At 38.5% G+C, this 12,801-nt stretch overlaps 1 protein-coding gene across 1 annotated transcript in view; it reads left to right on the top strand.

The window, feature by feature from the left end:
- HSPA4 (heat shock protein family A (Hsp70) member 4) overlaps positions 1 to 8,222 on the top strand; it is a 39,315-nt gene extending 31,093 nt beyond the window's left edge. The window contains exons 14-19 of the mRNA XM_073355688.1: positions 470 to 622; positions 2,938 to 3,063; positions 5,463 to 5,570; positions 6,831 to 6,950; positions 7,518 to 7,679; positions 7,965 to 8,222. Coding sequence (XP_073211789.1) covers positions 470 to 622; positions 2,938 to 3,063; positions 5,463 to 5,570; positions 6,831 to 6,950; positions 7,518 to 7,679; positions 7,965 to 8,171 — 876 coding nt within the window. The 3' untranslated portion in view covers positions 8,172 to 8,222. The remainder of the gene's footprint in view (positions 1 to 469; positions 623 to 2,937; positions 3,064 to 5,462; positions 5,571 to 6,830; positions 6,951 to 7,517; positions 7,680 to 7,964) is intronic.
- Positions 8,223 to 12,801: the final 4,579 nt, after the last annotated feature.

A 12,801-nucleotide genomic window follows, 5' to 3' on the forward strand; every position in this document is an offset into this window, starting at 1 on the left:
CCCACTATCTGCTACTCAGCTGCCAAAACCACAAATTTCTCCGAACAATTTGTACCATGTAGTTTTACTTTTGATACAGAAATATGTGATGTGTTTAAAACAGAAAATTTGCAGCCGCATAAAACAAAATTTAATTTTAAAATAAATAGCACAAGGCTATTGTATTGATTGCATTCAGTTCAGTATTTAAACAAGTCTTTATTTTTAATATAAGTGAAGTTGTAGCAGAGTTTTGTTGCTACCAAACTAGAGAGCTGCAAAATCTATAGACTGTCACAGAATTTCAAAGCAGCTGAGAATTCCATTCAGAAGAAATGAAGCAGCACTGACTGATAGTTTGCTCTAGTAACTTAAAATGTTAATCAACATTGTAATAAAAAAAATTAAGACAAATGTGACTTGAATTGGGTGTCCCTTTAGTGACTATTGCACTCTGCATGGTGTGTGTGGTTTGTTTTTTTTAATGCAGACATCTCAGGCTGGATCAAAAGACAAGAAAATGGATCAACCTCCTCAAGCCAAGAAGGCTAAAGTAAAGACTAGTACAGTGGACCTTCCCATTGAGAATCGGTTGCTGTGGCAGATAGGGAAGGATATGCTGAACTTATTCATTGAGAATGAGGTAAATTAACTGAATGGTACTTTTACCTTTATCTAGACCATAGTCTTACAAACTGTGGTCTGAACAGACTCTGCTGGTCACAAGGTGCTGACTCTCCTCATTTCTAGCTGGAGAAAGTCAGAGGAGAGGGTGAGGTATTATGAACAGCAAAAGGAGATAGTATGGCTAACTTTCTCCAAGGGCAAAACTAACTGCACTAAAGACAGCTAAAAATAAACGCACCTTTCCCCAATGAGCATCTGCTGTAACTTCCTACAGGGATGTTCTACAATTGCAAATAGGGAATATGGCTACATTTTAGAAAACTTGCTTTATGAACCAACGCTGGAAAGTTTCAGAACCCATAACCTAGGTATTTATTATTGCACTCATCATGTTAGTTTGAGTACCTATCTAATGTCTTGCAAGTTAGTGCTTTCGGTGAAAATGGTTAAAGTTGTAAAAAAATGCATGTAAGGTTGGTAGGAGGGGGACAATTTAATTATATAATACAAACTCCTAAAGAAAAGCTTGCTGTGCATTTTTTGCCACCAGAAACAGTAAAGTAAGTTAATCAAAGGCTAATATCTCAATTCTTGGGTCATGTGGCATTTGGGGAGTGGTTAATAAATCAGTTAATGAAGGCTGCCTACGTCAAAGCACAAGACTTTGAAGGACATCTGAGACCACCTTAAATGGTAAAAACACCACTGTATGAGGTAACCAGTATCTCCTTTTTTTAACAATAGTGTCAAGAATTCAGTGTGCTAAAAAAAAAATCGTGTGCACACTGTTTACAGCAGCTAAACTTTTTCTGATTTGTATTATGTTCTTTATATCAGTAGTACTGGATTGCTTTATAGACCTATTGGTTATTCTGAAGCTCTTGTCATCTGCTCCAATCAGTCAATCCATCTGGTGCCCTGAATGTCTGCAACTAAATCATTGGTATCTCTTCAGATGGCTACAGCTAAAGCACTTGTCCTCCAGCTACCTGGGCAATTCAAATTATATTGGCCTTGGAATTCTTTGCTATGTTTGGGTCAGTCTTAAAACTGGAAAACTAGGATACCAAGTTTTGAGTTGGATCAGTATGCTACTTAAATTGAATTCTGTGTTTAAAAGTAATTGGTTATTTAGTAAGAGACTAGCTCTGAGACTGTAAATTTTTTTTAAGCCAGGGATTGTCACTTCAGCAACCAACACAATGAGTTCTCAATGACTGGGGACTCCGTGTTCCACTCTAATACAAATAATATAGCCTAGCCTGTTGGTCATTGTCTTTCTCAAGCGAGATCTCCAATACAGAGTTTGTTCACCACCACCTTCCATCTTTCACAGTTTTAGCAGATTTCTTCTCCTTGAAATACAAGTCCATATGGCAATGGTTCTGATATAGCTGGCTCTTTATTCTCTTCCTGATTTGCCTGTGATCTTGCTTGATAGCTTTGAGTGCTTGAAGTGAGTCGTTATGAGCGACAAGCAGTGTGTTGGCAGAAGGATGTTCTGTGTGCCAGAGTTTTCTCTCCTGATTTAAGAACTCCAGCTTGCTGCGGAAATCTAAGGCATTGGACACAGGGTTGGCAGATACACATGTGCTGCTGTGCTAGTTTTTTCACTGGTTCAGGAAGTGTTGATCCTTGCAAAGGGTTGGAGAATGGAGGAGAATTTCTGGAGTCTACTGGCTGCTGGGAGGGGTTAGTCCCAGCCACCTGAAACATTTCCTTCCTCCCTTTGAGGATATAAGCCCTACTTACACTTGGGACTCATCCTCCCTCAGCAGAGGAAACAGCAGGATAATAGCACTCTGATCACCAAAAAGTACTTCCTTTCCAAACCATAGGAGAATTATCTGCATCTCTCCCTTGGAGATATTAACACAGAATGGAAGTGCCCAAGTAAGACGAAGTCTAATTAGCAGCTTCAGAATTGGATTTGGTTCCTAAAGTCTGGGTTACCTTTACAAAGGCATCTCTAACTAAAAATACAGCAATCCTTATGGAAAGCAAGTTTCTTCTCAAGGAACCAACAAGCAGAAGAATAAAATCATTCATCAGATAAAATGTAAACTTTGATGTCAGCCTTTAGGGTATCTGTGCCATCTATCTGCTTCTCAATGGCTGTTGTAGTGTGGGCAGATGAGCTTAAAAATGCATTTCCCCACAAAAATACTCAATTGAAATTGGCTCTATCCTGATGGCTTCATTCATCTCAGATGTATCCATGCATTTGCTTCTACCTGCTCCTCAGAATGTTCTCTAATGCTATTTCCTTATAAAAATGTTAATTGAGCTCTAATTCTTGAGTAAGATAATGAACTAATTTCTTTTCTGCAGGGTAAAATGATCATGCAGGATAAACTGGAGAAAGAGCGGAATGATGCCAAGAATGCAGTGGAGGAATATGTGTATGATATGAGAGACAAGCTCTGTGGCTTGTATGAGAAATTTGTTAGCGAAGATGTAAGTATCGCCAATTTGACTGTTACCTTTTTTTTTTTTGTTCTTTGTGACCTAAACTTTCAGGTCTCTTCCATTAAGTCTTTAAACCAAGGGTGTCAAACACCCTGGATGTGTTTGTGGCCTGCATGGTACATTCAGAAATGAAGCTTCATTTTTTAAGAAAAGTAACTTTCTAGTCCTCATAGTTATGAGGATAAACATTCCAAACATGAGACTTGTAAACTGATAATGCCTTTCTTAATTTGCAAACTACCTGAGAAAAGTGTCAACTCCCCTGCCCTACATTCATCTCACAGAAATGTTAATTCTAGAACCCAAATGATAACATGTTAATGCAAATATTAACTTTTAAATTACTGATCATTCCCAGGTGAAATGGAGAAGGGAGTTGAAGCAAAGCTCAAAGGAGTGAGAATTGAGAGTACTTTATTGTCATGGTCAGCCTCACTTGGTGGATAAAATATTCTCATTTTTAGGACCCTTATTTTTTTACCCTTGATCTCAATGCAAATCTCCCAATGGATTCTGTTGTGAATTCAAAGATTCCAAGTCCAGAAAGGACAATCGTAATAATTTAGAACTTCCCCAAAAAATTCCTAGAATATATGTCTTAGAAAAAATTCAGTGATGAAGAATCCACCACAGCCCTTGGTAAACTGTTCTAATGGTTAATTACTCTCAACATTAAAAATTTACACCTTATTTCCAGTCTGAATTGTCTGGCTTCAACTTCCAGGATTATATTATATCTTTTTCTGATAAATTGAAAAGCCCATTATTTGTTCTCCATGCAGATATTTATAGACTGTAATTAAGCCCCTTCGTTTTCAGTTTAAATTGATTTTTACTGAAAAAAACTCAGGTTTTACAAAATGTATGTTTTTTTTTCCTAGTTCACTCTATTTTTGTATCATTCAACTGTATAAAAATAACTTGTTTTATTAGAAAAATACAATACATTGCATGAGATATATGTATGATACATTAGTGTGTGTATATGCACAGCTGCCTGTTAAAAGTAAGATTATGTAGTGGTCTAGAAGATATATACAATAAACAGGCATGCATGCAAGCTCTGAAGTGCATGCACATCTGACTACTGATAAATCTCACGCCTACCATGTACACATTTCAAGCTGTTAGCAGATAACCGTTTAAAGATTTGACACACTAAAAGGGGAAGAAAATGAAAATCTGTATCAGAATGTGTTTTAGAACACAAAGTATTCATAAGTTTAAAAAACGAGAAAAGGATGAAGTTGAGAGTATGCGCTGCAAATGGTGTGGTCCAATTATTTGTCAGTATTATTGGCTAATAGTTCTAAGTCTGCAACAGTACCTTATTTATTCACATGAAAAGTCTTGTTTGTGGATTAGAGAGATATTGTTTTCTTAAACTCAGAGGTGGCATTGTGTTCCAAGTTTTTTGTTTTAGTTCTGCAGGAAACCGCATTGAATTCTGTTAATCAGAGCATTAATCTCCTGAATACTTTTTCCCCCGTCCTTCCATCCACCAAAATTTACCCATAAAACTTTTTTGTATGATTTTCATCTGTTTTGTTGTTGGAGTAATAAACACCTATAAATTCCTGGGGAACATTAAATAAAATAAAAACTGAAAATGAAGGGCCCTAACTTGGTCACCCCTTCACCTTTTCTTCGTTAAACAGAATAGATTGAGCTCTTTGAATCTGATTTTTTTTTTATTGTTTTATAATTCTTGTGGCTTTTCTCTGAACTCTCTCCAATTATTAATGTCCTTGAATTGTGGGCATCAGAACTGGAAACAATATTCCACCAGCAGTCGGACTAGTGCTGAATACAGACGTTAAATAACCTCTCTCCTTCTACTCAAAATTCCTGTTTATGCTCTCCAGGATTGTTACCTTCAATTGACTGTGGTCAAAAGAGCTATCGGTTCTTAAATTATGTTCCAGCCCACAAATGGGAATAGAATTTAGCCGTTGTCATAGATTGGCACCCCTTGCTCTATATGATCTCTACCTTATAATAAGGCTAGGTGTACACTAGAAACTTTTGCTGGTAAAATAACATTAGGGGTGTGATTTTACATTTCTATACCAGCAAAAGCTCTAGTGTAGATGCAGTTATACTGGAAAATGGGCTTGTGCCAGTAAAGGTGGGCTGGCAAAGCCTTTCTAGGGTAGACAAGGCCTCAGTGTGTGGTTTGTTTTTTTTTAAAAGTTAAAGAAATTTAAAAATTCTACACCAACACTTCAAGCTCTTTTTTTTAAAGAAAATATTTAAGTTCTAGCAGACTCAGTGTCCATCTTTCAGGAAAGAGTATCTAAATGACACCAGATGTTTATCACTTTTATTTTATGGTAGATAATCTCTAAGTTCAGTATTCAATTCATATTGGTTGTTTCTGGTTTCAGGATAGAAGTAGTTTCACTTTGAAACTGGAAGACACTGAAAATTGGCTATATGAAGATGGTGAAGACCAACCCAAACAAGTTTACATTGATAAATTAACTGAACTCAAGGTAACTGGCACTTCTGCACTGTAATTGTCATCTTCAATCAATTGAATTTATTTCACTTAAGATATAAATCAGGCCCTAATGAACAATAAATTATTTAAATGAGTTGGGAGGTGATGTTGCTTGCAAACATAAAGAGAATAATTTGAGCATAGGCAGAAGAAGCTTTTAATTGAGCCTAAAGTGAAAGTAAATGCTAGTGATGGAGTGCTGCATTGTGTAGGCTTTTATCTTTCTCCTGAATCTCCTTGGAGAGGGAAGGAAAGGTATATGTGAGAATTGCTACTTGCTCTTAAAAGGTAACACAGATGACCTATAACAGGAAAATGTTTTTTATTCAAATGAGCTTTAAAGTTATGGAAGACTTATTTTGGAGGCTAAAAGAAAGCTACGTTGCCATATGATTTAATGTTGATGTTAGTCAAGCTTACTTTCCTGTACAGTTTATCTAAAGTAAATTGGAAGTAAAAGGATGGGTATATTCTGTATTGGCAGCAGGGGAGAAGATGATGTAATGTCTTTAGCTGGAATACTAGTGAATTTGAAAGCATTCTGTAATTTATTATGAAAAGGTATAATGAACTATTTTAATGTTTTTGAATAAGATAAACTTGTAATTAGTCTTGGCAAAGCTTCCCCAGTGTGGCTTTTGTTTGATTTTATAAAATATTTTAAAATGTGAATAAGTGGAGCCCCATACTTTCATTTGACAGTAGTGATGAAATACACAGAATACCGGTATTTGACAAAATGTGGGACATGCCCCCTGAGGTGGGCATTAAAGTGAACGAGAGAACTTTTAGTGCACACCAGCAGAGTGTACACAGACCAAATGTGCAACACGTTAGTATCTTTTAGAAATCACACCCCTTTAGCGCGCATTACTGCTTCATGTACACAAGCTCTGAGTTGACAGAGCATGAAACAATCGTTCAGAGACATGAATTGCCTCTACACTTCAGTTTGTGCTAACTAGAATGCCAGTGATAATCTAAATGTCAATAGTTAACTTTCACTTCCCATCAAAGCATGTAAGAAAGGGGAGGAAGCATCATATTATCAAGAGCTACAATATGGATATGCCTTCAACAACACATGGCAGGGTTGGAGGAGGGTGAGACTAATTTAATTTTCCTAAAATGGGAGGAAAGGGCTCAGCTTTCAAAAGTTGGGAAACACTGCCGTGTATTGAAAAAAATCACTGTAGGTCCATTATAATGCTGTGTTTAAAATTTCAGTAACCTGTTCTGTCCTTTATTTCAGTCTCTGGGTCTGCCTATTCAGGCACGGTTTCAAGAATCAGAGGAAAGACCAAAAGCTTTTGAGGATCTGGGGAAGCAAATACAACAGTATATGAAAGTTATTCATGCATTCAAAGCAAAGGTATCTTCAGTTTTTCAAATGTTTTGCTGATTATAAGGAAGCGTTGAAAAACTATCTTGGATTTCTTCTTTCTACCTTTTTTCAGCATCAGATGTGTTGGGAATGGCCAACAAATAATGCAGTCTCCTGGTTCGGGGATCAGTGGCAGGAATTAACTTCGCAATACTTAATGACTTTCTTACGAATAAAAGTAGGACTCTTGTATGTTCATATAATTGGAATGGTGACTGCTGGTGATGTTTGTAAACCAGCTTTCTCCCAGATGCGTTCCCTCCACTGGGGGAGATCACAGAGCATTACGAAGTTCTGCTGCTGCCAGCTCTCTTCCATTTGACCACACTCAGAACGGTACAATGGGCTGCTCCGCAATTGTTTGCCCTGCTAAGCATAAAATAAAGTTTCCCTTTGGGCAAATTCGAGCTGACAGTCCATTCTGAAATTGGAGGATAAGATTTGATGGAGAAGCAAAACAGATATGCTGCCCAAATGTTTAAAATAGTAGTGTCACTTACTGTGCAAATGAAATGTAATGTATAAATGTGCTGTGTAATTTTTTTCATACTTCAGGATGAACAGTATGACCATTTAGATGCAGCAGATATGGTAAAAGTGGAGAAGAGTGTAGGTGAAGCTATGGAATGGATGAACAATAAGCTTAATCTTCAGAACAAGAGAAGTCTTACTTTGGACCCAGTTATAAAGACTAAGGACATCCAAGCTAAAACTAAAGTAAGATCTTGTTTGACTTTGAAGAAAAATATGAAACTGGTTTCATGTTGTATAAGTGGTATCCTACTTACACCATGTTTCTTTATGCTCAGAGCGGCTCTGAGGAGGAGGTAAGGTGGGAAATAGAGTACTATTATTTTCAACAAAACCTCCCAAAGCTATGTAGGGGCACTTCTGCCTTCAGCTGGGAACGTTCAGCTAGTGTTGTAAGTTCCTTTAGGCAATGACTGTAGGTATAAGCCTTAATGTGTGCTGTAACTTAAATTCTCTCAACTCTTACTTTAGGAATTGACAGGTATCTGCAATCCTATAGTCACAAAACCAAAACCCAAGGCAGAACTCCCTAAAGAGGAGCAAAATCCAGCTGAACAGAATGGACCAGTAGAAGGCCAGGGAGATGCCAACACAAGGTCCCAGCCTGCTGAACAGAGCATTAACACAACTACTCCAACAGCTACAGAAAAGAAACTCCCAGAAATGGACATTGACTGAATGTCAGCACTTGTTTATATTACAAACTACAATAAAGCTTTAAATTGTCAACTTCGTATGTTCTGAATATAAATTGGAGCAAGTGAATACTACAACTTTATCACAGCAATGTTTGGAGAGGATTGGTTAATGTATTGAGAGTCAAAATATGTAGGTAGTTAACTACTCCAGCCAAGTATATTGTATCTCTTGCCATAATGAGTGTATTTAGAAGTCCCTAGTAATCCTTAATAGATTTACTGAAACAGCCATCAACTAATCCTGTTTTTTTTAATTATGTTTATGCAGAGTCTTGTTTTAAAGAAGTAAGATGGCAGAACTTGAAACTTCTAACTTACCACTAAGTTTCTTTTGTGGTTTTCAGCAACTATAAGCGTCCATTAATATTTCAAAGACTACATGGAGATGGCAGTGAGGTTTTTAGGTCTTTTCCAGAGCACAGAGGAACATAAGCTAAATGAAATACCATTTAAATCTAATTCTTATTTCTCAGTAACAGACAAAATACAGACATGTTCCAGTCTGTGTGAATTCCACTAACTTCATGTTTGCACTTTTTTTGCATTTGATTAGCTCTGAAATAGGTATGGAGCCATGGATGAGGTGACCAGTATACCGGTGGTGGTATGTTCTTAAGAACTGAGCTCTAAGATTGTTCCTCAGCTGGTGTCCATGCTCCATTATGGGTAGAGTTTTAATATGAAGTATAAAATTAAATTCATATATCTGATATGCAGAGTAACAATTATATAAATCTCTATTTCAGACTATCTGAACCTGCTATTAGATATGCAAGTGTGTATGTTGATGATAAACTCTCCCTAGCCATCTAAATATTGTATAAAACTTTTGTCCCTAGTTAAATTAGCTGCTTGTAGAGATTGAGGATTTATACTCCTGGCTGCTTGCACTGATGGATGATTCTGATTAGTTGCTAACCACTGAAAGATATACTTGCTTCCATGAGACCTGCATTTGAAATGTTTGGTTTAATTATCTTACAGCAAGAGAAAAATTCGGCTTTTTTCATGAGCTCCTCTACCCATGACTTTGTTTCTAGTATTGATAATTGTCATATAAACCTGAAAACATTAATTTGTATGTGTTTTAAATCAAAAGTTGAAACAGCCACACATTACAAGAAATAAATGCACTGGATTGTACTGGATTACTTTTTTAAATTGTCAGTTATGGTCATGGCAACAGCTGCAACTTGGGTTGGGGATAAATTGATATGTGACAGCAGCCTCAATTTTATTTGCCAGTGATCTTTTTGAAGGAACAAGAAGTTGCAGTGTGTACAAACTGTTCCATTTTCTCTTTCCAGACAAATGCAAGAATTGAATGGTGTTCCTTTTAATTAAAAAAAAATTCCATTCGAACATTGTGCTTCTACAATAGCTCACTTAAATCCATTTTATGGGGTTTCAGAAATAGTATACATCTTAAGGTAAAGGGTTCTGGCTAATAAACTTGTTGTTAAATACCACCATTTGTGCAATATTTCCTGTAAAGTGCCTGTTAAGAGTTACCTTGAGGCTAATCCTACAGTTGACAGTATTTACAACACCCATTTCAAGTGCTGGAAACACTTTTAAAAAAAAAAAAAAAAAAAGCGCTGTACACTCAAACTTAGAATGTTTGAGACACATTACAAGTACTGCTCCAAATGCACTGTCTTTGAGTAAACCTTAGAACTGCCTCAGCTCTCATCAGTTCTGCTTGAATCACTTGAGTGCTCCAGCTACACTAATTCCATTAATACTCTCACTTCACTCCTGTAATATTTCCACTCTTCCTTCAGTGACAGTACTGGAAACCAGCAGTATTACACATCTCTTGTGCCATCTTCCAGTTCCACCAATTTTAATTTTTTATTCCTATTTTTAAAAAGCTTGGTTATGGCTAGAGTGTCATATTGATGTAGGAGGATTAAGCAAATGCTAAGTGACCATATGTATGCAAGATCAGACTAATGAGAGAACTGTAAACACCAGTTATCTGTAAGACACAAGATCACAGGCTGTCATATCCTTGCTCTGCATTCATATTTTTAATATTACATATTGCCTCTTGCTTCAAAGTGGTTAACAGCAACATGACATATGCTGCTATCTGGCATGGTCATGGAATGTTGCTTCCCAGGTGCTGGGAGTCAACCTCATATGAATTAAGGTTTGACTTTAGGGTATCTTTTTATATTGTTAAAAGAAAAGGAGGACTTGTGGCACCTTAGAGACTAACCAATTTATTTGAGCATGAGCTTTCGTGAGCTCATGCTCATGCTCAAATAAATTGGTTAGTCTCTAAGGTGCCACAAGTCCTCCTTTTCTTTTTGCGAATACAGACTAACACGGCTGTTCCTCTGAAACCTTTTTATATTGTTGGCACTGGCAACCAGGTGCCTTGATTTCTGACCATAAAATATGGCCTTTATTATTCTTGAGTAACCTGTACAAATGAGATGCCCAGACCAATGCAACTGAGCATGTTTTGAATGCCAGACATCTAACAACTAAATTTCATTATTGGGAATCTTATTGCACGGTTTGATCCTGCAAACAGACCAAAGACTGAACTTTTTTACATGAAATATGAATCATATTTTGGCAGCCTTCTATATACAAAGCTGTTTTAAAACAATATTAAAAAAATAAGATAAAATGAGTTTTGTGCTGTACCTAAAATTGTGAGGGAGGTGACTCAAGCTGTGTATACATGATGAACCAGTTCATGCTAACCAGAATGGCAAACCACTTCAGAAGTAAAGTCATAAGGTTTTAGCTGTATTATAACAATGAAATTGTGCAGTCCTTTAGCACAGAACTGGCCTATACTATTCTAGTTAAACTGGATCGGAACCAAGACATGCTCAACCATGGCATATCTTGTGCAAAGGCTGGCTATTTCTGTAATCTTTTTCAGGCTATAGTTGGCTTGCCTCCTCCAGCTAGTTCTGATTTCCTTTAGCTTCTGAAGATGTAGGCTAAATCTTGGACTTCTGAAAAGTATTTGTATTCTCTGAAAAGAAAAACCAACCTACAGAATCCTGTTCATTTGATTCTCTCTCTTCCTCCCCTCCCACTCCCCATCAGTGGATCTAGCAAAGGCAACAGGCAATGTCACCATAAGATTAGTATTTTAACCAATGCAAAAAGTATTTTCAAGTGTAGGCAGAGGCTGCAATTAGAGTCTTTATTATATTAGATTAAGTGTAACCATGAATAAATCAGGTCCTTGCCCTGAAGAGTTTACTTCTAACAGGCAAGATTACATAAGGAACTGCATTGGGAGAACCAAGATTACAAGGAAAACAGCATTGCTTAAGTTATGAGTAAACCTAGATGTACAGAAGTTTCTGTAATAGTAGATTCAAAGTTAGTAAATAAATAGCCTTTACTTGCAATCACCATCCCTTTCTGCTATATCAAATGTACACAAAACTGATATGCTTCAGCTAACCTGTATTCCATCAGTGTTGTTTTGAAGTCAATAGGACTAACTTGTCTAAATCAACGTCACCTTGTTCGAAAATTCTGCACTAAAAGGCATAAATAAGGTCTCTGAGGGCCTGTGTGAACATATTAAAGTTATTGATTTTTTTTAACTTTAAGTAAGGAAACATTAAAACGATTGCTTACAGTGTGAGAGAATTTAAGCAGAGTTTTTTGTTTCAGGATATTAGAGAGACAAGGTGGGTGAGGTCCAATAAAAGATATTAACTCCTGTGAGTGAGCGAGACGAAATTTTGAGCTTACACAAAGTCCTGCAGAGCTCTAATTTGCAATATCTGGTGGGATTGCTTTGTTTACCTTTGGTCATTTTGCAAAATGAAGAGATCCTACCATTAGTGGCATTTATAATTCACTTCATTATGTTTTAATTTAATGTTGCAATAACCCTACGTTTCAACTTAGGTATCCAACGACCCAGAATGGCTGTTCTGAGGGCAGCTGGACTATGAGCTGCTGCTCTTAAGAAGGGGATGCGCTGTATCCCTCGCCCATGGGCACGACTGGAGGAGAGGTGGGTCCCAAAACAGCGGCCTGAGGGCGAGGAGGCTGAGCCGCTCCGCGTGGAGCCTGTTTAAACGACATGTCCCACCGCGGCAGGGCTCGATCAGAGAATCACAGCCTGAGCTCTCTATGCAACAGCGTTTAAACCGAAGTCACATCTACTGCTGCAGACGGGCTGTGGTGCGCGGAGTGGCTTCTGTTCGTAAATAGGCGGGCCAGGGCCCAGGCGCCGCCAGGCTGGGGTGACCGGCAGGCAAGGCCCACGCTGCACGCTTCCTAATCGATCCCGCAGCAGCCTCCAGCGCCGGAGTGCACGAGGGCTCGTTCCTGCCCCGGCTCTCCAGGCTCGCAGTTACGGAAAAGCCAAGCTCGGGTGCCGCACGCCTCCGCCGCCTCAAGCCCACGCGGGTCGCCCACAGACGAGGGCCGCTCCGGCCTTCCCCTCAACGCGTGCGCGCCGGCCGCTGACTTCTCCCCACCCCTCGGGTCCTGTAGGCGGCCCCGTCCCGCCCCGCCCCGCCGGGCCCGCCTCCCGCCTGTAGGCGGCCCCGTCCCGTCCCGCCCCGCCCCGCCGGGCCCGCCTCGCCCGCCTCCCGCCCCGCCGGGCCCGCCTC

This window comes from Lepidochelys kempii, chromosome 8, assembly GCF_965140265.1.
Source record: "Lepidochelys kempii isolate rLepKem1 chromosome 8, rLepKem1.hap2, whole genome shotgun sequence".
NCBI lineage: Eukaryota > Metazoa > Chordata > Testudines > Cheloniidae > Lepidochelys > Lepidochelys kempii.